Source organism: Ochotona princeps, chromosome 17 (genome assembly GCF_030435755.1).
Source record: "Ochotona princeps isolate mOchPri1 chromosome 17, mOchPri1.hap1, whole genome shotgun sequence".
In the NCBI taxonomy this organism is placed as follows: domain Eukaryota; kingdom Metazoa; phylum Chordata; class Mammalia; order Lagomorpha; family Ochotonidae; genus Ochotona; species Ochotona princeps.
Genome location: NC_080848.1, coordinates 12,359,010 through 12,383,854, shown reverse-complemented (window position 1 = coordinate 12,383,854; position 24,845 = coordinate 12,359,010). Strand labels below are relative to the sequence as shown.

At 50.9% G+C, this 24,845-nt stretch overlaps 1 protein-coding gene across 6 annotated transcripts in view; it reads right to left on the bottom strand.

Annotated features, from left to right (window-relative positions):
- MARCHF10 (membrane associated ring-CH-type finger 10) overlaps nt 1-24,845 on the bottom strand; it is an 84,626-nt gene that overhangs the window by 12,600 nt on the left and 47,181 nt on the right. For 3 of the 6 annotated variants that reach the window (XM_058676251.1, XM_058676254.1, XM_058676252.1), the window contains 4 exons: nt 17,021-17,173; nt 10,353-11,733; nt 5,969-6,135; nt 3,450-3,559 (listed from right to left, as the gene is read on the bottom strand). In XM_058676251.1, the coding sequence (XP_058532234.1) occupies nt 3,450-3,559; nt 5,969-6,135; nt 10,353-11,733; nt 17,021-17,173 (1,811 nt within the window). Of the gene's footprint in view, nt 1-3,449; nt 3,560-5,968; nt 6,136-10,352; nt 11,734-17,020; nt 17,174-21,922; nt 22,481-24,845 lie in introns of those variants that run through there. The other 3 variants (XM_058676253.1, XM_058676255.1, XM_004597267.4) reach the window with 2 other exon arrangements.

Here is a 24,845-nt window from a genome sequence, read left to right as displayed (position 1 = left end):
GGATAATTTTTACATTGATCATTACGGATGGCCTGTGAGTGATTATAAATATCCCAGTGGCCTTTGGCAGGGTAGCGGCTCCCGGCCCTGTGCTAGGAAACTGGACAGACTCCACATCTGCTGAAACATACTGCTTCTTGAAATGGACCTGCCTGCCCCTGGCTGGCACCGAGACCCTGTCAGGCTCTCACAGGCCTGCTTCTTTTCAAGATTCTGACTCCAAACTGCTCGGCATCCAAGAATGTGACCTGCTGCTCTGTTTCTTGTCTCACATCTGGCTGCCAGGGGCGATGACTGATGTGAGGCTGACTTTCCTTCTCAAGAAATCTCTGCCCCTCTTCTTTCCTTTCTCCAAGCTCCTGGTGCCCATGCTCTGTGATGTTGGCATGCTGTTACACCTGTTCTATCAGCTTTATTGATTGAGATCTTCAATTATCCTTCATTCTTCTCAATGTCGTCTTCTGCTGTCTAGCACCTTCGGGTCTTACATGTCTAAATTTAAATTATTTGCTTTATTTGTTTTATTTGACTGAGAGGCAGAGAGACAGAGAGCTTCCATCTGTTGCTGGTGCACTGCAGGGCTGAGCTAAGCCAAAACCAGGAGCCTGAAATCTCATCTGGGTCTCCTACGCGGGCGCCAGGGCCCTGGCTACCTGTGTGCCCCAGGTGGCAGTCTGCCTTGCTGTGCCTGCCTGATCTCCAAGGCACATTTCTATATGGTTTCTGCTGGTTTTTTGAAAAAAGATTTATTTATTTTTATTGAAAGCCAGATATACAGCGAGCAGGAGAGACAGGAAGATCTTCCATCTCTGGTTCACTCCGCAAGTAACTACAATGACCAGAGCTGAGCCGGTCTGAAGCCAGGAGCCAGAGCTTCTTCCAGGTCTCCCATGTGGATGTAGGATCCCAACTCTTTGGGCCGACCTCTACTGCTTTCCCAGGCCACAAGCAGGGAGCTGGATGGGAAGTGAACCAGAGTCCATGTGGGATCCCGACGCGTGCAACGCAAAGACTTTAGCCGCTAGAATACTGCGCTGGACCCACTGCCAGATTGTTTTCATCATCTTCATTTTTTTTCTCATTTTATTTTAAATACGATATGCCATGGTATAATTTTTTAAAATTTGTTTTTTGTTTGTTTTTCATTATTTGTTTTGCTTGCTGTTTTCTGAGCTTCTTGGGTTTATAATTTTATAGAAATTCGAAGCCAATGCTTTCAATCTATCTTCTGTATTTCCTCTTTATCTTTTTCCTCTAATATTCCCAGCACACTTGTTTTACCTTTTGGGTGGTTGTGCCACAGTTGCTGGATATTCTGCTTGCTTTCTTTTCTTTCTTTTCTCTTTCTTTCTCTTCCCCATTCCTTTTCCTACCTATTTGCTTTGTAGTTTTTGGCAGGTAAAATATTCTTACACTTACAGTTGCTTTCCTCAGTAGTGTTGATCTAATAAATAAAGCCCATCAAAACCATCCTTCATTTCCGGCCAGTGAAAGCCAGGGCTGAGCCTGGCTGAAGCCAGGGGCTAGGAACTCTATCCAGGTCTCCCAAGTGGAACTCAAGTACAAGAGCCATCATCCACCGTCTCCCAGGATGCCCATTAGTGGGAAACTGGCTGAGAGGCAGAGGCACAACTTGAACCCAGGCACTCCGATATGAGACGCCAGCATCCCAAGTCATGGCCTCACCCCACGGTCCAACCCCACCTGTCTGTTGTTGCATGCTCTCTACTCTAACTGCTGGGGTTCTTAGCATATTAATCGGATTTGGTTTACATTGCTGGCATGTTAATAACAACCTCTCTGCCAAATCTTGAGTCTGGTTCTCTGGTTCTGATTGATGCTTGCTGTGGTTTCTTGCCTTTTAGTATACTTTTTTTTTTTTTTTTTTTTAATGATGGCTGGACTTGAGATGTCCCTGGTACTGCTAGTCAGCCTCCAGTAATGTGGCGGTGAGGGTTGGAGTGGAGAAGCATCCTGTGGTCATCAGGCATAGTGACTTTGTGCCTTTGGACTTGACCTTCGTACTTGCTCCTGGTCCCCACGCTAGATGGCTGAGCGCGGGGGGGCTGAAGTCGGTATGTCCCTTCTCCCCACTCACAGATAAGCCTCAGCAAGTCGGAAGCTCCCCCAAGGCCCTCCTCTCGCCTCAAGTAGGAAGGGCTTGTTTGGAGCCCCCTCACCATAGGAACCTGGAGAGAAAACTCATTGAAGTATGCTGATGGCTTTGGGTTCTCATTCCTCCCCTAGGCTGCTTCTAGCCTCCCCAGGCACAGCGGGACCCCCTCGAACTGCCCCCTGCCTGTCACACTGTGAGTACATCAGCCAGGCCCCAGTGGCCAGTGGCCTTTTCGCGTTGTCCAGCTTTTTCCTGGTTGGTGGGGGGAGTGGCGACCTCCCATGTGGAACTGAAAAGTGTTTTGAATGTGTGAGACGCAGATGTATTTACATAGAATTATGGGAGAGCTTATACCTTTCAGAATATGAGCAGGGGACTAAGGCGATGAGACTCTGTGCTTTTCATACCCAGCATCCCTGAATTTAACCTTGCCGCCTGCTCATCAGTGCCTTGTGGACCACGGCTTCTACACTGGTAGTGTAATTCTAAAAGAAAGTTTTTGTTTGTTTGTTTGAGATTTGGGTGATTAACTCTTACGTCGGGCATCAGTCACATTTAAGAGGTCAGCTAATCCGCTCACAGCCCCGGTAGGTTCATTCTCTAGGTGGGAGCGAACACAGCATCTACTGCATGTTTACTCATATTACGGTCACTTGATGTTTCAACCGGGAACCTTTCCTTGCAAGATCCTGAGTTATTGTCTCCTGTTGCTGTTAAACTTCGGTTAACTCAGATTTGGCCATTTCTGCAACAAGTCACTGATGTTTTCTGCTTTTGTCCCTAACAACAGAGGTCTCAACCCAGGACAAGCAAGACTATCCGGGAATGGCACTGTGGCTCAACAGGCTAATCCTCTACCTGCAAGCGCCGACATTCACATGGGCACTGGTTCATGTCCCGGCTGTTCCATTTTCCATCCAGTTCTCTGTTTATGGCCTGAGAAAGCAGTAGAGGATGGCCCAAAGCCTTGGGACCCTGCACCCATATGGGGGACCCCAGAAGAAGCTCCTGGCTTCATATTGGCTCAGCTCCAGCCGTTGTGGCCACTTGGGAGCAAACCAACAGATGGAAGATCTTTCTCTGTCTCTTCTTCTCTGTCAGTAAATCTGCAAATCTGTTTTTCCAATGAATAAATCTTGAAAAAAAAATCTTTCCAGCTCTCTGAGCCCTTGAGGTTGGCGTCAGACCGTCTTGCGGGAGGTTAGCTGAGTGGACACTCGCAGGCCTTCCCATTGGCAGGTGTCCACATGCCTCAGACTGTAGAGAGCCTGTTTCTCCTGGCCATGCACTCAGCTTTGGCCTGTAGGGGCAGGGGGCTGTGAATGCATCTTACCCGGATTTGCTGGTGCTTCTGGTAGAACTCAGTCATGTTAAAGACAGCCAGGTCGACCAGCAGGTCCTGCTTACACATCTCACAGGTGTTCACAGCTTCTCGATTTGCTCCTTGAATCAAAGAAATACGGGTCGTAAGTGGAGCTTGAGTGTTCTCAGCATGCGCGTGCGCGTGCGCACACACACACACACACACACACACAATTATATGTTACGTATAGCCCAGTGTCTATTTGTGCTGGCACTTTGGGGAGGTGATATTTTGAGAGTGAACTTGTGCCATTCTGAACCTCAGTGACTTTCATGTAAGGCCAGTCATCTGCTGTTGGAAAAAGACCTTGAGTCTGAGATCTGAAAAACTTCCTTTGTAATTGTTATGCCAGCCCCCTAGCAGTGACATTCCCATGCCTTCGAAATAACAGGTCTTGCTTTCTATTTAAATATAAACATAACGGTTCATAAAGTTGGAATGTTACACAGTAGGCTTGGAGTTTGTCCCACAGGTGTTTGTGACAAACACTCTGTTAGTTTTCTCCACAGTTTTCCTCATAGTTCTAACAAAGGACCAGGTAGATAAATTTGTGAGGACTAGACAAATGGCAGATTCTGCCCTCTGTCAGTGGTTTAAAAATCTGCCCTCTTTCTGCTCAGCAGACATTCCCAGCTGACAGCAGTGAAGGAGAGGCGCCGGGGTGGAGTGGTTATGGTCAGCTGAGGCAGGGCTTCAGCCGGGCTTGGCCACATTGGGACAAACAAGCAGGAAAAGAAGCCTTCCTTGCTTTTGTTTTTCAAAGACATGCATCCTAGATCAGCATTTTCCTCTCTATTTATCTTAGTCCCCAATAGCAAAACTGTGGCTAGCATGCCTAAGCAAAACATGCCCCTCATTCCCCCTGCCGCAGTGGCTGCATCCTAACCGATGAGGTACTGATGGTTCTTTAGGAATAGAGGACTTGTTAGCTAATTTAGCAAGAGTTTTACTTTAGCTTCATTTCTCCACTGGGTGTATAAAGAAACAGTGAATGTGGGGCCGGCACAGTGATGTAGCAAGTTAAGCTTCCACCTGCAGCTTCCAGCATCCTATATGGGCATCAGTTCAAGTCCTGTCTGCTCCACTTCCCATTCAGCTCCCTATTGTGGCCTGGAAAAGCAGCGGAGGATGACTCAAAGTCTTGGGACCCTGCACCAGCATGGGAGACCCGGAAGGAGCTCCTGGCTTCAGATGGGCCTAGCTCCAGCAGTTACAGCCATTTGAGGAATGAGCCAGCAGATGAAAGATCTCTCTCTCTCTGTCTCCCCCACCACATCTCTCTGTAATTCTGACTTTCAAATAAAATAAATATATATATTTTTAAGTAACTAGTGAGTAATAGAGATGTTTGAAGGGCAAGGATGAACAGCAATTCCCAACTTGCATGTCTTGCCTGCTTCTCCTTTGTTAGATGCTTTCGGTTCCTGAATGCCCCATGTGTCTTCCAACCCAGTTCTATAGAGCATACCCAGACTGGCATTGGCATTTGCAAGCATCTGGCATCATTTCATGCCACATTTCTTGCTTAGTGTTTTCTGACCTTGATGCTTAACCAGTCCCACTGCCCAGCCAGCCAGAGAGCATCAGATATTAGAGTCATTAGTAACCCCAATGCCGCTTGTTTCCGTGCTGGAGCAAATGCTGCGCTGCTGGCTGTGTGGGCGTGCACTAAGCGCGCTGGGCAGTGGTCGGGGAGGTCTAGGGCAGAGCTACACAGGGCAGCAGAGCATCCTGGCCTTGCCCACCAGCCCGGGTGGTGCTTCATGCAGGCCTTGGTGCAGTGCAGAGGCTGCTGTGGAGGGTCAGGCGCCAGGGCTCCCAGCAGGAGAATGGGGGTGGAGAACAGATCCCTTTGCTCCAATGTCCACAAGGTTTTGCTGGAGTTGCTGTTGATGTGAAAGTTGGAATTTAAGGACACCTTGCATTTTCTGCCAAGAAGCCTGGAGTCCACCGAGGGGCGTGGCTGGGTTTGGACTATAGCCTCCCCAGGGAACTGAGGTGGGGGCTTTACCCTCCAGGTGCGGCCCCTCCAGGTGTGGGTCTGTAACAGAGCTCACTGGCACGATTGGGAACATGGAAAGCTTTGTGCCTAACAAAGTTTCTTGATCACCCATCACCCACCAAAAGGTGTGTGTCTGGGGTGATTTGGTGGGGTGCCCACCAGCTACTGAACTTCAGCTGCCCACCTGCTTTATGCACATCCTTCCTTCTGGAGGGGTAGGGCGGGGCATCTTTGTCTGTCTGCTCAGGCCGCAAGCAGGAGAGGGATTTGATAGCAAATGTTTCCAGAATTCTTCTGGAATCCACTTCCCATCCACAGCATAAGGACAGGGGCTGTGAGCTGGAGTTCTGAGCATGCCCCATGCTCCTTCCTTCCTCCCTGTCTCCTCTTCCCCCCACAAAGAGAGCAAGCCACAGATAAGGCTGTGGCCTGTCTTACCCCGTGGGGGTCTCAGACCAAAGACACTCCTCCCTCCAGCCCCACCTACCTGAGGTGATTTTCACTTTCAGCCACTTTTTCAGGCACTCCTGGTGAACAAATCGCAGGCTCCCCACACAGCCGCAGGGCTGCAGCAGCGGGTTGGTGGAGCAGCTCCCAGCCATTTGACAGATGCGACACAAGTCTCCCTCCTCCTCTGAGTCCTCCTCCAGGAGACTAAAGGGACAGAAGGCAAGTGTTTACGAGTAGGTGTCTCCCTGTGGGCAGTTGCCACAAACGCCACATCCCTAGTGGTTGGGGGGGTAGGAGGAAGAAGGGTAGTTCTACCACCCTGCCCGACTCAGGACTTCGGGACGCACCGTCATGCCCCTGGCCCTGCTGAGTGTCCCTTCAGATGTGGCTGACAATGATGAAGCTGACAGTCACAGACATGAGGATGTTTCAGAAAGCTTAGGGAAAGTGTAATTTAAAAAATAAGCTTGTTCAAGGCCAGTGTGCTGGTGCATAGTAATCCGCAGTCCTGTGGAGCCAGCATTCCATAACGGTGCTGGTTCATGTCCCGACTGCTCCACTTCCCATCCAGTTCTATGCTTGTGGCCTGAGAAGGCAGGAGAGACTGGCCCAGGTCCTTATGCCTCTGTATCCACGTGGGAGACCCAGAAGAAGGTTCTGGCTCCTGGCTTTGGATCAGCTCAGCTCCGAATGATGTGGCCATTTGGGGTGCGAACCAGGGATGGAGTCCTGGCTTTGGCCTGAATCTGCCATGGCTGTTGGGGCCATTTCGAGAGTGAATGGCAGATAGAGGATCTGTCCTTTTTCCTCTCTGTCACTCAACCTTTTAAATAAATAATTGTATTAATTAAAAGGCCTCATAGAAAATAGAATTAAAAAGATAGGTGTTTATTGGTATAAAAATATTAAAGAAAAAAAATGGGAGAGGGGAGAAAAGGGCCACATAGCACGTAAAACCTCTGCCTGCTGCGTTGGCATCACATTTGGGTGCCAGTTTGAATCCCGGCTGCTCCACTTCCATCCAGCTCCCTGTTTGTGGCCTGGGAAAGCAGTCAAGGACGGCCCAAGGCCTTGGGGCCCTGCACCCGCGTGGGAGACCCAGAAGAAGCCCTTGGTTCCTGGCTTCACTCCAGCTATTGCAGCCATTCAGGGAGTGAACCAGTGGATGAAAGATCTCTCTCTCTCTCTCTCTCCCCACCTCTCTGTAACTCTGCCTATCAAATAAAGTAAATAAATCCCTTCTTTTCTAACACAAGGAGCACAACCTTAGTGTCTTCCCTAAGACATGTTTGTGGGAAAGGGGCAGGGCTGTGGTGACCCATGATGCACACGGTGAATAACGGAAGAACATTTTCAGCACTAAGACTTCAGTCCCTTCCCATGCACTTTGCACACATTCATAAATAATCCAGAAGAACAGGTTGGCAGCAGAGGACACACCCCCTCGGATGCACACGACAGGCAGCGCTCTGCAGGTTGGCGCAACGGAGCAGGGAAATGGGACAGGCATCTGAATTTGGGCAAGTACATGGCAGCGCATTTGTAATCAAGTGAGTGGTTTCCAAATAAAAAATGACCATCAGGCTCACCTGTTGGAACTTGAAAAAAACAGATTTCTGGGCCCCACGTGCAGAGGTGCTGGTCTGATATCTGGGACTCCAGAATGTAAACAGCATGGTCAAGGACTCTGCGAGGATTATTTTCTTATGCTGTTTATAAATACCTGACTCCTAATTTGTGTCCCTCCACCTTTCCAAAGGCATTAGTGGGAATCCACAGGCTGCTGGAATTTTGAAAAACATTTTTTTTTTTTTGCAAATTAAAGAGAAATCTATATGCTACACAGTCACCTCCTGATTTCACACTACTGTTATTGCGCTATGAGGGGAGTTAGAACAAGGGAAACGTGCCTTTCTCCCACCCTTCCCATGTGCTCTCTGAAAGAACCAAGCGTGCTCTATAGACCAAACCTCTAATAGCACTGGAAGTGACCAGAAGTCCTGGGCCACTAGTGGTGCAGAGAGGACCACCTGGACAAGCGGAGGATGGGACAGGGTGTGGAACGGGTGAGGGCTGGCACAGGGCTGTCAGAAAGGTCACCGGCTCCAGTGACCAGTGACCCAGGTGCCAGCGGCCACTGCCATCCGGGACCCTGAGCCCCGACCAGTGCCTGCGTCTCTGCCCAGGTCAACATCCTGACTGCTGCATGCTAAAGAAAAGGAACTCTCCAGAAAGTCCCAAGTTTATAAACAAGTTCCCCGGTATCCCCCATTGACCTCAAATGTGCCAAGTTAGAGTAGGGAATGACAGAGATGACTGTCAGGGGCAACCACAGGGGCTGCGCAGCACCACTGAACCCCAGGCCATTCCTGTTTCGAACCACCGGCTCTGGCACAGCCTTAGCGGCCACTAACAGCAGGAACGGGAGGCGACGAGAAAAAGAAGTCAGCTTGCCCCCTAGTCCACGGGTACTGCCAAGTACAGACGACGAGATGCCACCTGCCAGCCCATACAGTATCCTAGGACAGTTTGTTGTGCGTCCCAGAGGCCTGTGGCAAGACTGTCCTTTCCTGCTTTTTGCAGAAGATAGACGATCAGACGGCCATCCTGCAGGAGGATGGCAGCATCGTGGCCTGTTCACAGCTTTTTTCAAGTAGTGAGAATGAACCAAGTCAAAGAGGTGGAAGATTTATTTCCCAGATGTCACAGAGGAGGGACAAAAAGTCATGGAGCAGAAATTCCTTCCCTATAGAGTCCAAACACAACACCAAGTTGGCTGCGAGGTTGAAAAACAGACACAACGTCTTGTTTGGAAATACATGCACGTGCAGTGAGAGTGTAAAGCAGGAAATGCCAACCCCCAAGGCAACCAGAAGCAGGAGGGGGATGAACAGGACGAACTCTCTGTAGGGATGGAGCGGGAGGGGCTGACGAGGGCTCTGAGTGGCAGAGGCTTGTCAGGGAGGCCTGGGAGTTTTCCCTACAGGGGTGTGTGTGTGTGGACAATGTTATAGATAATGTCTTACAACATCTTATAGACAATGTGAGCCAAGGCTTACTAAGAATCACCTTCATATGCAAAGATCAAAGATGACGAAGTAATTTTTCTCTTTCGGTCTACATTTTTAATCTTTCCTAAGATAAATATTTTTGAAGTAGGACAAGCTGAATGTTCATTAGATACGGGAAAGAGGACATTTGCTAAGCTAAATTGGCCGTTCTGTGCACCTCAAAGGGGGTGCAGTTTGGAAGATATTACTTTTAGCTTGCAGGTACCACTTTGGGATGGTAGAAGTTCACACTCCAATTAGGATGTCGGAAGCTGTCTTTTTGGGTGAAGATGGTTGGGTGTGAGATCTCTTAGCCCTTGACCATGGACTGGTGGCTGTTTAATATGGGAAAGAGAAAGCACTGCAAACTAGGAATTTGCCCCATTTTTTGAAGTTGGACGAACAACTCTACCTAGAATATGGATGGATTCTCTGTTTCCCTTTTCCCTGCCCATTCATGTTTCTAAGCCACTGCCATGGGACTACCGCCCCACCTCCAACTGGCGGAAGAACATTAATAGGATGGATGGGTAATGGTATGAGAGCCCTGGCAGCACACACCAAGAGGATACCTGGTCCAGAAATCATATTCCTAACCAGTAAGCCAAAATCAGGGCCTGGTAAATGCTGACCATAAAAGAAGTGGTAGAATCCTGACCTGACGTTGCGTGACAGCTTCAAAAACCCTCCGATTTCATAGCTGTGAAATATTCCAGTGTCATCTCATGACAGAAGAATGATCAAAACAAAGGGCAACTGAAACACAACCTCCTCCTTCTCCTCTCTCTCTCTCTTTCTCTCATGTAAGACGGAGGCAACAGCCCACCACGGCCCTTCAGATATCTGAGGTAACTATGGTAACTTGCAGCAGTCTTACAGTATGGGAGTTCGGGAGTTTCCGAGGGGTTGGTTAGATTGGCCATGTGTCTGGTGAGGGACAGCTGTGAACTTCAAGTGCTGAAGGATGCTCTCCGGGGAGACAGCAACCTTTTCCTAAAAACTCTGGATTCCTAATTGCTGGGGAAAAGAATTAGCTGTAGCTACTGAACAGAACCCATACACCTAGCAAACGTGCCCTTCCTGAAGTTGTGGTGGTCAAGGGAAAAAACACTAAGGAAATTGAATTGGCACATTCTAAACATATATAAAACAATACCTGTATTTAAAGAGAGAGAGAAAAGCCCCAGTTTTCTCAAAAGAAGCAATCATTAAAATGTCAAGGAAGAGTCTACTTTTGATTTAAAATTCTCCCATGACCCTCCAACGACATGCTTATTTCAGCTTTGGAAGGATGTAAAAAATGAATGTGTGTGTGTCTATACTTACACATATATCCACATGTGCATACACGTACTTACACAAACTCCTTACCTTTCTTGGAGTTTCTTGATTTTCTCGGGGTCCACTTGTACCTTAGGTGTCTCATTTGCTCCTGTGAGACCAGAGGCCGCCATGACAGGTCCGTTGCCATTGTGGTTCAGGAAATGAGACACAGCAGACAAAGTCAAATGGATGTTTCCTGGCACGGCCCCGGGCATCCGCACGTGGCCTTGAGAACTCATCCTTGATGAAGAGGAGCTGGGAGAATCCAGAGAGGACAAGCTGCCCCGAGGGCTTAGCAGGGCGTTTTCGGGGTACAGCGGCACCCCCCGAGCACCGCGGGTTTCCCTGCCACCAGGCTCACGTGTATTGCTGACTGAAAGGTCGCTGTGATCTTCTGCAGAGACGATCGGAATTCTGTTTCTAATGGGGGACAGTGGTTGGTGAATGGTCAACCTTGCGTTTCCCTCCAGATCCGAGTCGTGAGCTGCCGGAGGCGATGCGGACGAGCCTGCTGGCATGTCACCTCTCAGACGATGCCAGGCTGTTCCGGGCGTGTTGTAGGATGAGCTTGGTGATGACCACGGAGCTGTTGGTTCACCAGAGAGACAGCAGGCAGGAGAAGTTCTAGAACCATCTGGACAGCCTTGCCAGTCCCTTTCGTAGTCATGGGTATCAGGTTCATCTTGCGTGGAAATGAAACCGCTGGTTCCATTTTCAACCTTGAGACCGTCCTTGCGTCTGGGGTCGGACATGTTGCCTGGTGAGCTGGAGGCCCTTTTCTCGCCCTCACTGCCAGCACTGCCATTCTCCTCATCGGGCAGCCGGGCATCTCGCAGCATCCTCTGTCCAACAGCAGGCTGCTCTGTCTCTGGCTCCATCCCGCTGCTTACTCTTGGTGAGCCTGGACTGGGCTCAGGCGGTCTTGAAGAACTATCTTTGCAAGTTGCAGCATGTTTGAAGTGTTGATTTCTGGCCTGAGAGGCCGAGGTGCCGGAAAATCGACTCCTTTTACTATGTGCAGGAGAGCGAGGTGGGCGCACGCCTAGCAACAGGCGCTCTTCCTCCGCATGCGTTTCTTCCTCCGTGTCATAATGTTCTCTCGCGGTCAGCGATAAGGTGGAATAAAAGTTCTCGTCTCTGAACCTGAAAGGGGTCCTCCGTGGCCCGCCCATGGTCGTGGGGACCCATGAGGGCCCCAGGGACTCGCCCAGCCCCCGAGGACTGCTCGCTGCTTGGCGGGCCTGGGATAGGACAGGCTGTGGCGTGCTCTGAGGGAGAGCGCTCCCATCTCCCCTTCTGGATCTTTCTGGAAGGTTCTCGGCTGTGGTCACCAGCTGTGAGGCCGAGACCAGGCTTCCCCTCTCTGGAGCTGGCCGCCTCAGCTTTGTCTCAGCCGCCCACACATGGCTTTCTCGGTGTGCTGCCGGATCTGCACGGAGAGAGGACAATTGAATCATTTTCTCAGAAGTGCTCACGGGTGAAAGCTCTCCAGAGATACCAAGCATGCAAATCCATCAGAGACAGCAAGTCGGTCCCAGAAAAGAAAACACCCGTGGCCCGAGGGGCCGGCAGTCCCACAGTCTCCCAGCCCAGAGGCCCTTGGGTCCCCGCCTGCGATCCTGAGGGACAGGGGCTCTTTCTGCAGAAGCGCTGGGGAGCCTGGGCCAGGGCCAGCCCACCGGAGCTGGTGGTACATAGGTTTTCATTACGTCTTTATGGAAAAGGAAAACCAGCACTCCTAAAATGGCTTCTATAAAATCCACCAGTGAAATCAGTGTCCATTTATGACAACCCTGTTTCACACACAGTGTTATAAGAATGTACAAAAAAATACAAACTGGAGGTGGGGTGGGTGTGGGGGGTGGGATTGTGGCATAGTGCATTCAGCCACTGCCTGCAATGGCAGTAACTCATATGGGCGCCGGTTCATATCCCGGCTGCTCCACTTCCCATCTAGCTCCCTGCTAATGGAAGCAGAAGATAAGCCAAATATTCAGGCTGCCACTATTCATGTAGGAGACCCAGATAAAGCTTCTGACTTTGGCCTGCCCTAACACTGGTTCTGGCAGCCATCTGGGGAGTGACCCAGCTGATGGAAGATATCTCTCTTTCTCTCTCTTTCTCTCTCTCTCTCCCTCATCCTTTGTAACTCTTTCAGTATAAATAAATAAATAAATAATCTTTAAGCTGTCTTGGCAGATTGGGAGGAAAGCTCCAGAAGTTACTGCCTAGGTACACTGCAGCTTTTGGCCAGGCTAACTAGTTAGTATAAATAAAACTTGTGAAGTTGCTTAGGAAGTGCCTGCTCTGTCACTACCTTCAGTCTGTTTGTAAGCTGTGCCTGTCCCAACCTTCTCAACTTCGCTCCCCCCCGCTCCCCCCTGCCCCAAGTTGCACAGGCATTCTGTGGGTCAGATCACATATTCAAAATGTGCCTCATAAAAATAATGAATGGGCACTGCTTACTGCGGGCTGACGCCGAGCAGGCCAGAGCCACGCCAGCTGCACCACACGCGCAGCGGAGGCCCGTGAAATCCCTGCCACCCCTCCCCCCAGGCCACATTTTAATCAAAGGATCTGGGGCCTGGGGAGGTCACATAACTTGGCCCAGATCATATTTCCAGTAAGTGATGAACATTTGGACGTTAGGGTTTGTGTCCTTAACCACTGTCCTGGTTATCCCTTAGGAAATGGGTTGGATTGCCAGGTTCCTTGGGAAACCGGGGATCTCTGGTGTTTGTCGTGGGGGGTGTGTGTGTGTGTGTGCAGCTTTTCTTACCCCGATGGTGTGGGTGCAGAACAGAAGAACTTCTCTGATCCCACCCGCCTCCACACCTCCCTGACCACTACCTTCCCGTGTGGTCCCCTCCCTTCATCTCCAGGACTCCTCTGGGGAGCAAACCCTGGGGGCCTGGTGCCCAGCTCAGGTCAGCGGTGACAGGGAGGCGTGTCCAGCGGTGCACGCGTTGGAGCCTCCAACACTTTCCGTCTCTGTAAGTTTCGTGGATTGTTAACCACATGAGCAGCACGGCGTGGTGGGCCTTCACTCATCAACTCTCCTAGGACAGGCAAGCTCTCCACTCAGGCCCCTCATGGGTTTCCTAAGAGATGTGTCAGTAGCTCAGGGGTGCTCTGAGCATCCGGCTGTGTCTGTCCAGCAGGCAGATCCACGTGTGGGGAACAAATGGTTCCATGCAACCTCCTGATTTTGCCTGCTATGTTTGTGCGCTCACACATCCATGTATATATTTTTAAATTACAAAATGCAGTTTGAAGAAATGTCAGCTCTGGTAGATTGCTTTTCTCTTTGGTTGTGAGTGAGGGTCTCAGCAGCCAGCTAGCAGCAGGGCTGGGGGCTGCGTCTCAACACAGGCCACTCACTGCAGCCCAGGTAACTGCCCCCTTTGGCCCTGAATCCATTTAGCTTCAGCTGCAGACCAGGTAAGGCAAGGACACCTTTAGGGACTGAAAACCCAGCCAGGGTGGCTCTGAAAAATCACTGGAACTGAATGGGAGCCGTGAGCTCATCTCACAGAAGCCACTGAGCTGGTACAGGGTGACAGTGGCCTCAGGGACAGGAGAAGTCCCCTACTGTGTGTTGTTGTTTAGCCCCTGTGGATTTGCTGCCACACCAGGGAGTGAGCCTTCCTCTTTAAAATCCCAGCAGAGCTTGTCTGGGGTGTGTCTGTGTGTGTGTGTGTGTGTGTGGATGTATGCTTCCCTAAAGGTGGCCGGCTGTGCCTTTCTATATTTATGCTGCGTTCACCCTATTTCTGTGTGTGTCTGTCCAATAGGGAGCAGGCATGAGGAGCTCCAGGGCTGGGAAGCAGCACAGTGAGGATGCCACGGATGTGCTATTCATAGAGCCGTCCCCTTCTCCCCTTCAACCCTCCCTCCCTCCCCCCAGACACTGCGGTGCCTCTCCAGGGCCTGCCAGCCTTTGGCTCCAACTGCGGGCCCAGGCGCAGCCAGTCAGCCCACCCTACAGCCATGTCTCTGGTCTGGACTGCTGTGTGTGATTGGCCCATAGATTCCTACATTCCAGGAGTCATAGACTTTTAACTTGTCCTCCTGGTTAGCAGAGAGATGGTTGGGGATTGCTGGGAAACCATAGAAGAGACAAGACTCTGAGTCTCCAAATCTCCCCATAGCTGGGATGCCGGGTGAGCGCAGATCCCTGTCTCCCACTGACTCCTCTAGCCCCAGCGATGGGCCGCACCTGCCTTACCCACCTGCTCCCTCAAGGCATTTGAAATTCCAACTCAGGGCTCTCCCATCCAGAGACTTTAGAAACAAAGCAACAACTAGCGAATCCTCGCCTTACAAACGTTGGCATCCCTTATGTGTGCGTGCTTGTGTCCTGGCTGCTCCACTTCCCATCCAGCTCCCTGCTTGTGGCCTGGGAAAGCAGTCGAGGACGGCCCAAAGCCTTGGGCCCCAATGGGATATCTAGAGGAGGCTCCTGGCTTCTGATGGACTCAGCTTTGGCTGTTTTGCGGCCACTTGGAAGTGAAACAATGGATGGAACTTCTCTCTGTAAATCTGCCTTTCAAATAAAAACGAATAAATCTTAGAAAACAAAAACAAAGCAGAATTGGGCATCTCTGCGCGTACAACTTAGTGCCCTGCGTTCTTTCCCTAAACGTTCTGCTGAGAGCAGTGCCCGTGCTGTGATTGTCCATGAACAGACACGGAAAAGCCTGTGAAGATGATCAGAATGCGTTTAACTCTTCCTGGTTTGGTACCTCAGCTGCCTTGCGTTTCAGCCCGTGATAAACATCCTTGCTTTCCCATCACAGTTTTACCTCCTTGTCTTCTTAGTCACAGAGCAGAATTGCTAAGCCAAGAGGTATGGACTTCAAGGCTTTGGCCATCTCCTGCCATGCTCCGTTCCGATCTGCACCAAATCTCCAAGGCTGGCAGGCTACAGAAGTGACTGTCACATAAGGGTCTCACCAACGAGCTTTGTCAGTGGTGTCGGACACCGCAGTGCCCAGGAAATGCTTGCTGTTAACCTCACTCCCAGACTACAGCCCTCGCCAATTTGATAGGCCACACTTAACTGGGGTAAGTTTACATTATCACCCAAAGTGAACTTTTCTTAATAAATGTGTATGTGCCACCTGTACTCATATTCCTTTAAAGATTCATTTATTTTTATTGGAAAGTCAGATACACAGAGAGGAGGAGAGACAGAGAGGAAGGTCTTCCGTCTGATGATTCACTCCCCAAGTGGCTGCAACGGTTGGAGCTGCACCGATCCGAAACCAGGAGCCAGGAGCTTTCTCCAGGTCTCCCACGCGGGTGCAGGGTCCCAAGACTTTGGGCTGTCCTCAACTGCCTTCCCAGGCCACAAGCAGGGAGCTGCATGGGAAGCAGGGCCACTGGGACATGAACTGGTGGGTATATAGGATCCTGGCATGTGCAAGGTGAGGACTTTAGCTGCTAGGTTACTGTGCTGGGCCCTGTATTCACATTTCTTTTGTGAAATTGTCTATTGTGACCCTTGTCCATTTTTCTATTAGGTATTCAGATTTTGGTTATTGATTTGCAATAGCATTCTGAGTATAATCTCGGTTACATTTGTTTCAAATCCCTCACTGATGCTTTTTAACTCTCTGACTCCTACACTGTTTTATGCAAACCCCTTTAGAATGTGAGGCCAGAGAGGAAACACCTCGGGGGAGATCAGGAGCCTGCTCTCAGTGGTTAGCTGCGTTATGAAAGATTGATGCGACCCTTGCAACAGTGCACTGAGGTCGATTTCAGCATCCTCATTTTAGGATGTGAACTGTAGTCAAGAGTGGCTACTGGATCATCCAAGAGACCATGGTTGGGAGGGAGGGCTAGACCTGATGTTGGCAGGCGTTCTGTTAGGGGGCCCTGGTGTGCACACTGTGGCTTCAGGGTCACATGTGCCTTAGTCACCCCCGCTCCCCAGGCCATCCCGTGTCTGCCATGGCCTGCCGTGTGTGTATCTGTCTGCCATGGCACGTGTCGCACTTAGATGTGGAGGCTGCCATGCTCATCTGGCAGCACCTGGCAATGCTTGGACGCTTCTCTAGAGGAGCAGATCCAAGGCGAGGCTGGCTGGGCACGTCACTTTTCTTGACTCCTGGAGGGGTTAGTCAAGCCACCTGGCTTAAGCTGAAGGACAGATGCTCAGAGCTGAAACCCAGATGGGAAAGGTGTCTGCTGGGCCAGGGCTTCAGGGTAGGGTTTGTGTGTGCTATGATATTATTCCCGACACGTGCATATCTTACCAGTGTGATTGCCCTGAGTCCTCCCCACCCATGGACACCTGTCCTCCCCAGGCCCCTTCACCTGCAGGCACTCCTGGAGGAGGTGTGGCCAGAGCAGCAGGCTGCTTCTCTTCTCCCCAAGCCCATGACACACCGCCCCTAGAAAAGATGCTCTCTTTGGGAGCCACAAAGCTGGTGGTCCCCCAGCACTATGCCTGTCCTGCTCATGGGCTGGTGGGGGACAGAAATAAAAGGTGACCTCTCTCTCTCCATTCCCTTTAACTGTCAGTTTATCTGGGGGGAAAATAAAACCCTGCATCACATAACTGGTTTTTAAAACTGTGTGTTTCATGGCAAGAGGTAAACCCTTTCACATCAAAGCACAGGTGTCTAAAGCCCATAAGGAAACACGCCAGATAACGGCATCAGGGAGTCCTCTCTGAGGACCAGGGAGTGGAGGCTGCTGGTCCTTACCTGGTCCCAGGAGAAGAGGTGTCTTTCCTGGCAGCTGGGCCTTCTGTCTGCTTCTGTCCCCTGGTGCTCTTGGGCTGTGCAGTTCTGGACTGACTGCCAATCTCCCCAGGTTTGGCCTCCTCCTTCTTGGTAAAATCTTTGGTGTCTGTGCTGCTGGAATGTGCAAAATCTTTTCAATCCTTAATTTGGACAGGAAAGCATCTTCCGCGTTAAAGAATGCTCAGGGGGCCCAACAACAGGGCTGGGGAGGGGGCGCGGGAGGCAGCATGGGGTGGGGTGGGAAGTGCAGTTCAGGGGATGGACCCCGAAAGAGCTGGCTGTGAAACCAAGTTTCACTCCCTGCAGATTTGCCTGGGAGTTTGCCTGGGAGCTCAGGCAAACCACTTCACCCCAACAACCTCGGCTTCCCCAAGTGGCATGTGGAACTCGGCAGGCCCATGGCATGTGGCTGTCAGACCTGTCACTAAGCATCTGTAGCATCTGAAGTGTGGAGGTGTCTCCTCCTTCCAATTCTGGGGGATACACAATGACCCCACACCCCAAGCGCCCACTTGAGTTTGAATCACAGCCTCTTTACAGCCTCAAATCCTTTCTTAGCAGCAAACATAGTCTTATCCACAGCTTCAAAGCACATGGGGCAGCCAGCTTTATGCTCTGGTCCTATCCAAGTGCCTGGCGAGAGCGGGAGGCACTCCCAGCAAGGCAGTGGCTTGAATTCTAGTAAACATTTTGAGTTATGTGGCTAGTAGGCATGATCACACCAAGCCTCTTTTTCAGGCCTATTTAGCTTCGGGGCACGTGGAGTTGGGAGGAGCGGTGCTATTTTCCACGTCTGCGGGTCTCTGGGTTCACCAGACAGTAGTGTGACTCTTTCAATTCCCTAGGACAATCAGATCCACCTGGCCCATCCCCTTTATGACAGTTCAGAAGTTTCACAAGTCGATGTAGCTGGCAGGTAACCTCAATATAGAGCTGGAAAGAGCCTCTGGCCTGTGTGGGGGGCACAGCCATAGTCAGACAGGTGCACAAGGTGACTTAGGGCTCCAGTGTGAGCTGTGTTTTGTAAACAGTCTGTCCAGATGCCACAAAGAAAAGAGAAATTGTCCTTCGGAGTCTGTTTATGGCTGTGATTGGGTTTATTTCTCTTGGTAGTCCCTGGAAGGGAAGGCAGAGGGCTTGGGGATCCAAGACGGACAGGACCACGCTTTCTCTCTCAGGCGACTATCTAGATGAAGGATGTGTGTTGGGGCTGCTGGTGGTATCAGATCCTCTCAGGTCAAGTTGGCAAACCTCAGGGAGTTTGTGGGTGCTATGTGGAGGAAGGAAGAGGGTGGGAGAGCATGTGTGCGGATTCCAGCGAGTTGGAGGGGAGTGAGAGGAGGAGGGACCAGGGAAAGGGGAGGCAGGGCGGAGATGGCCAGCTGTTCACTTTCCCAGGGAGGGAGCTGCCCTGGCAGAGAGGCCTGGGAACATTTTCTCAGCATCCAAGTTACATTCAGTAATCTTCACATAGAGCCAGGGTGCTTCCCTGCTCCCCTCTCAGAAGTCAGCAATGTACCCAACCTCTGCCCTGACTGATCAAATAGAAGGAGGACCAAGGAAAGGGCAGTTTGGGACTTAACCCAAGTTCAGACAGTCAGGACCTGAGCCTGGGGCTTGGTTCCTAGCAGGATGGCCAGCAGGATGTTCAGGCCCCACCCACAACCCAGGTGGAAGTTCTCCGCCCCTCCATCCGCACTCTTGTTGGGGGTGACCATGGCTCCCAAAAGCCCACACCAGCCAGTAGGTCCTTTAAGGTCTACTCTGATTCTGCTTTGCCCAAAACTTTTTTTTCCCCCCAATGGTGTTTGGCACATAAATATCTTGTGGTGTAAAACTGCTTAAGGTGCCTGCTTAAGGTAGACCGTAACATGATGGCTCAATTGGCTGATCCTCTACCTTTAAGTGCCAGGGATCCCATATGGGTACCAGTTCCTATCCCAGCTGCTCCATTTCTCCCCATCCAGTTCCTTGTTTATGGCCTGGGAAAACAATGGAGAATGGCCCAAAGCCTTGGGCCCCTACACCCATGTGGGAGATGTGGAAGAAGCTCCTGGCTTCTGGCTTCAGATTGGCTCAGCACCAGCCATAGTGGCCATTTGGGAAGTGAACCAACAGATGGCAGATCTTTTTCGTCTCTCTTTTTCTCTGTAAGATTGATCTTCCTTTCCAATAAGAACAAAATAAATAAATCTGAATAAATAGGGAAAAAATATGATGCCCAGCTCTTAGCCAGGCTATATTACTACGTGTGTGCAATCCTGCAGGACAAACAACTACTCATTGTATTCAGGGAACTTCAAAACTAGAACCAATGCTTTCGTTTTGCAGAACACCCTAGATGACTTAAGATAAAAAGATTGTATTTTTTTCTCAGGCCAAAAATCACTTTCTTCAAAGCATCAGTTCTCTTAAACAATTTTGGAGACCATGATCACATCTCTCCTAACCAAGTTCTTAGCAGGGTGGTGAGGCTGAGCGGCTGGAGAGTGTTACACCTGGTGGGTTGTGGCTAAATCACCATTCGGGTAGACCCCTGATGGTTTGAACCTCATTTTCTGTGGCTGTGAGATAGGAAGAATCCTACTTTGTTGAGTTACTGTAAAGCGTAGCAATAATACATACAAATGGGCCAACTCGGTGACTGGTGCGTATCGGACACTAATAACCATAGCTTCTGCTTCTACCGTAAATAGTAATAATAGCAGTATTGCTACTCATGGGAAAGATGAAATCACTCCCACAGGAAAGCTGCATCTTGCCAGGAACTCGTTGTTGGGAAGGTTTTAAAGATGGAGCGCAGCTTTTCAGCAGCCTTCAGTTCCGTGTGATTCTTCCCGACCCTTCCTCTTGATTCTTTATTCAGAAAATCCAAGTAACAAGAGCAGCTCTCTTTTTTTTTTTTTAAAAAAAAGAAATCATAATTTGCTTAACAAATATCTGTGTCATTTTGCTATGCAATAATTTGAGGGTTTACCAAGATGGGTAAGACATGTTGGTCATGACCTTGAAGATGATTATCTGTTTTGGTTACACTGTGGATGACTTCCTTGTGACACCCTTTAGAGCCTTTGGAAAAAGGATGGACCATTTTATGGGAAAGATTCTTATCTGTCTGCAATCATGGTTACACTTGAGGTGAAGTAGACGGCAAAGCGTGTGTGTACATGGATTTAAGAGTTGTCAAGCTGCGCGCTGGGATATCCGTATCTCATATCAGGGTTTAAATCCTGACTCTGCCCTCCATCCCAGCTTCCTGCCAAGACAGCAGGTGATAATAATAACTCGGTGGTTGGGTCTCTCCACCTGAATGGAGTTCCTTGCTCCTGGCTTCAGCCTGGCCCTGGGCTGTGGCACGAACTGGAGAGTGAACCAATGAATGGAGCATTCCCCCTCCCCCACCCCGCCTTCCCAAATAAATGAAACAGACAGTAAAGTGATTCAAACACTCAGCATCCACAGCCAGTCAGCTCCTATTCACTTCATCTGCATGCAAGGTGAGCCAACTTTCGTATCTCTGGGGCCTTTCTGGGGTGGGCCCTCGCCATGGTGTGGTACATGAATACATCCACCTGCAGGGAGATGTAACTTCCTCTCCAGGTAGGGCAGGGAAGGGAAACGTTTTCCAAGAAAAGGGAAGCGTTTGTATCAGGGAGCTGTCACCCCGTGACTTGATGCCTTGTTTGTCAGTGAGTTGGGGGAAAAACTGTGGTTGGTTCTTGATGTCCTACAGCCCATTCCTTCTACTGTTTGAGCAAGATGGTGCCTGCAGCAGCAAGGAAACCACACAGAGTATTTGCGTCCAAGGCATCCGCCTGGGATCCCTAGAAATGCCAAGACTCCGTCAGTAATGAAATAGTTCTTAGTTTGACCAGGAGAGGAAAAACAGGTGAAAGCCTCATGTTTATACACGACTCTTACAATGGAACATCAAGTCCAGTCAACTGTCCATGTTGGTTCCTTGTTCAGTTCCACATGCCACTTGCACAATACAATCTTAACACAAAATCAAAAAAAGAGAAATAAGAAAATATAGTTATTCCCCCTCCCCCATAAACTGCCTGGGCTACAATCCATCAGAGAGGTGGTTCTTTAAAAAGATGGCTCCCCCGGTCAATGTGGTCAGTAGCCCAATCCTCCACCTGGTGGTGCCAACATCCTATATGGATGCTGGTTCAACTCCTGGAGGCTTTACTTCCAATCGAGCTCCCTGCTAGTGGCCTGGGAAAGCAGCAACAGATGGTTTAAGTCCTTGGACTCAGGAACCCACATGGAAGACCTAGAGGAAGCTGTTGGTTCCCAGCTTCAGACCAACTGAGCTCTGGCCATCGTGACATTTGGGGAGTGAACCAGCAAATGGAAGATCTCTCCTACTTTGTCTCCTTCTGCCTGTAAACTAAAATAAGCATTTTTTTAAAAAAAAAAAGAAAAGAAAAGATGGCTCTCTTGGGGCCATGAGGAGCATTCCAGCTCAGTGCCCAGGGCCTGCAACTGTTGCCTTGGTTGGGCTAACAGGTGGCTCTCTGTGAAATCACGAATGATAACCACTTCTGGTGGCCTTCCTGAGCGTGCCAAAAATGTGTGTTGTCTCCTGTACCGGGGCAGGTCTTAACGAAAGCTTCATTGTATTCCATAAATACATTTTATTTTGGAACTCAGGAAGTGGGATTTTTCAGGTTAGAAAATATAATGCCTGGTAAGTAGGCAGGAGAGAGAATTTAAGCATTGACTGAGTCCTGGGCCTCAGCCTGTCTCAGCCTGGCACTGAGTGGCTTCTGTCCCACTGCCTTCAGTACCACCTGATTTCTGATGCTGATGTTTCTGAGTGTGCCAGGCACAGGAGTTAAGAAAGTAAATTGAGTCTCCAGAGGCAATGGGATTTTATTGGTTGTTTTCTGTTTTCACGAGAAGGCTGAGCCTTGGGGAGGTGGCAGCACGGTCCCATCTTCCTGCTCCCCGCATACACCACTTCCTGGCACCATCCACGGCAGCATTGCCTTCTGCCCCTCTCCTGTCCACCTGCCTTCTGGAAGCCTGACATCTTCTCTCCCTGTCCCCAGTGTGCTGTGCCCTTGGCCAGGGCGACTTACCATACCAGGTAAATTTTACTGGGCCTCCTGGGGCCAGGTAGGCACAGCACCGGGGTTTCAGACGGGGCAGGGCAGGAGATGGGAAAGTAGCACAGGGTTGCTGGGGACTCGGGCACGGGGCCCTGGGAAGAGGAAGTGGGACTTGGAAAGCTGGGGAAGGTGACGGGAGGGAGGTAAGGGGAAGGGCCCTGGGCTGCGGAGGAGGCAGGTGGCACGAGTGGCAGAAGGAGGCAGCAGTAATTGGCATTGGGCTGCGAGGGGGGAGAGAAAGCAAAGACGGAGCAGTAAGGGGAGTACTCGACTCGGAACAGGGGATGGTCGCTGCTGCCACCTGCACAAAAGAGAAAGAGTGGTCAGGATGCAATATTCCCGGTGCGAAAGGACATGAGTGGGTGCGTGCACACACACACACACATATGCATACATGTACATACACACGTGCACAAAGCCTGTGAATGAAGCAACTCCAAAAGATGCCCTCCCAAGCTGGGAGCTGGGTCACAGGAGCAGCAGACCCAGCTGCTGCTGACAACTGAGTCATTGAGGAGTTGACCCAGAAGACGGTATCACCGTCACACCCCTTCCCAGTCAAGGGCCTCTGGTGTCCCTGATGAGGCTGGGAAGCCCTGCCCACAAGCGGCCCTGTATGCCAGTGTGCTGTTCCTTTCCTGTACCCCACCGTCAGCCCAGAAGTGGCACCACAGAAACAGATGGGGTCTCGCTTGGGGGAGGCGCCCACCCCCATCCTCTAGCTGCCCTCGGCAGAGGCTGTGGCTGTGCCCTAACCTGGCTGTGTGGAGGAAGTAGCTTAGGGAAAGAGAAAGAAACAGGAATTCTGGGTGGGAGCGGGGATGGGGTCGGGGGCTGGGGGGGAAAGGAGCCAAGGCGGGGAACAGGTGGACAGGAGAGGTGTCTGGAGAAGCTTGTAGGCTGTTGGTCACCCTCACTCACAGCCAGGCTGGCTTGGAGGACTCGTGGGTCAGAGCTACTCTGCCCTATCTGCCACCAACCAGTTGTTTGCCTTGACTAGGCTGCTTACCTGTCAGGAACCCACTTTCCCCTGTGCAAACTGGCCCAGGGGTGTTCTCGGGCCTTGTTCCTTCTCAGGATGCCCTTTCCACCAGCCATTTAGACATTTACGTGGGAATGTCTGGGACTTATGGGCTCTTGGTTCACTCAAGCTGACAGCATTAGATCCTGGAGTTGATCAAGACGGCCACTAGTGTCCCATGAGCACTGAGGTCTGAGCAGCCAGGTTCCGGGGAAGTGGGGGGAACCTCTGTGCTGAGAACCACCTGCAGGGCTGGCAGATCCCAGGGCTCCATGTCACAGACCTAGACTTGAATGGAGCCCCTTCCTGGAGATTCTCCCGCTCAGAGGAGTTTAGGAAATGCTGCAGCTGGAGCAGGTTCGAGCCTTCACGTGCTGGTCCGAAGTGCTGAGCTGACAGCAGCCGCCCTTTCCTTGTGAACTGGGCTTGCCGCATCCGGACTGTTCTTTGCCTGTGTGGCTGTCGCGCCCACTCTTCCTCTGTGTCCCAGAGATCCCCCTGCCGCTCATCATCCAAGTGCTTCCTTTCCCTCTCACGGGAATTTGCTACATCTGCCACCTAGGGCGCACTCGGGGCCCTTGGAGTCCTGCCAGCAGCAGGTGCCCAGGTCCCCCGGGCATTTCCTGCTGGCTGTGCAGGCTGGCAGCTCAAAGACAGAAACACACCATAGAAGCTTCTTGTCTTCCGGTCCGGCTGTGTGCTTCTCCCTACCTGCAGGTTGCCAAGTCCTTCCCTCTTCTCTCGGAGCCTGCTTCAGGTCAGTCCCTGGGTCCACAGCATGTACAGCCTTCTGCTTGTGTCTGGCAGCACTCTCCCTCCCAGCCGGCCTCTTCTGCATGCCATGGCTATGGCCGGCCGAAAACCTTCCGCTTCCCTGTGTAGACTCTTGGCAACGGATGCTCCATCACCTTCGGCTTAGCGTTCAAAGCCTGCTTCCTGCACGACCGCAACTCTGCACTCCTTTCCTAGCCTGTGGCCTCAACCCCGGGGTCTTTTTAATGCACATTCTGTGTCACGAAGTCTGGGTTGGGACCCGGGGTTCTACATTTGTTGTTTTTCTTTTTTTAAAGATTTATTTATTTTACTTGTTATGTAGAGAGAGAGAGAGAGAGACAGAGAGAGAGAGAGATCTTCCATCTGTTGGTTCACTCCCCCAGATGGCCATAACAGCCAAAGCTGGGTCAGATCAAAAGCTAGGAGCCAGGAGCTTCTTCCAGGCCTCCCAAGTGGGTGCAGGGTCCCAAGGCTTTGGCCCATCCTCCACTGCTTTCCCAGGCCACTATCAAGGAGATGGATCAGAAGTGGAACAGCTAGGACTGGAACTGGTGTACATATGGGCAGAGGATTAACCTGAAATGCCACTGCCACCAGTCTCCTGGAGCTGTGTATTTGTAACAAGCTCTCAGGTGATGCCTCTGCTACCAACAGTCTGGGGACTTGGAGGCACAGGGTCATAGGCTCTCTGTAGCTCCCCGATGTTTGCCAGTCTGTTTCAGTCCTCTGTACACTAACCACCCCCAGCCTGGCACACCCTCGTTGTCCTCCTCACCCCGCTTGTCCCTCCCCCACAAGCTCTTGAACTTACCTTGCTCAGAGCAAGCAGCACCCTACTTGCCTCCATTGGTGTCCCACCTGGCCACCGGCC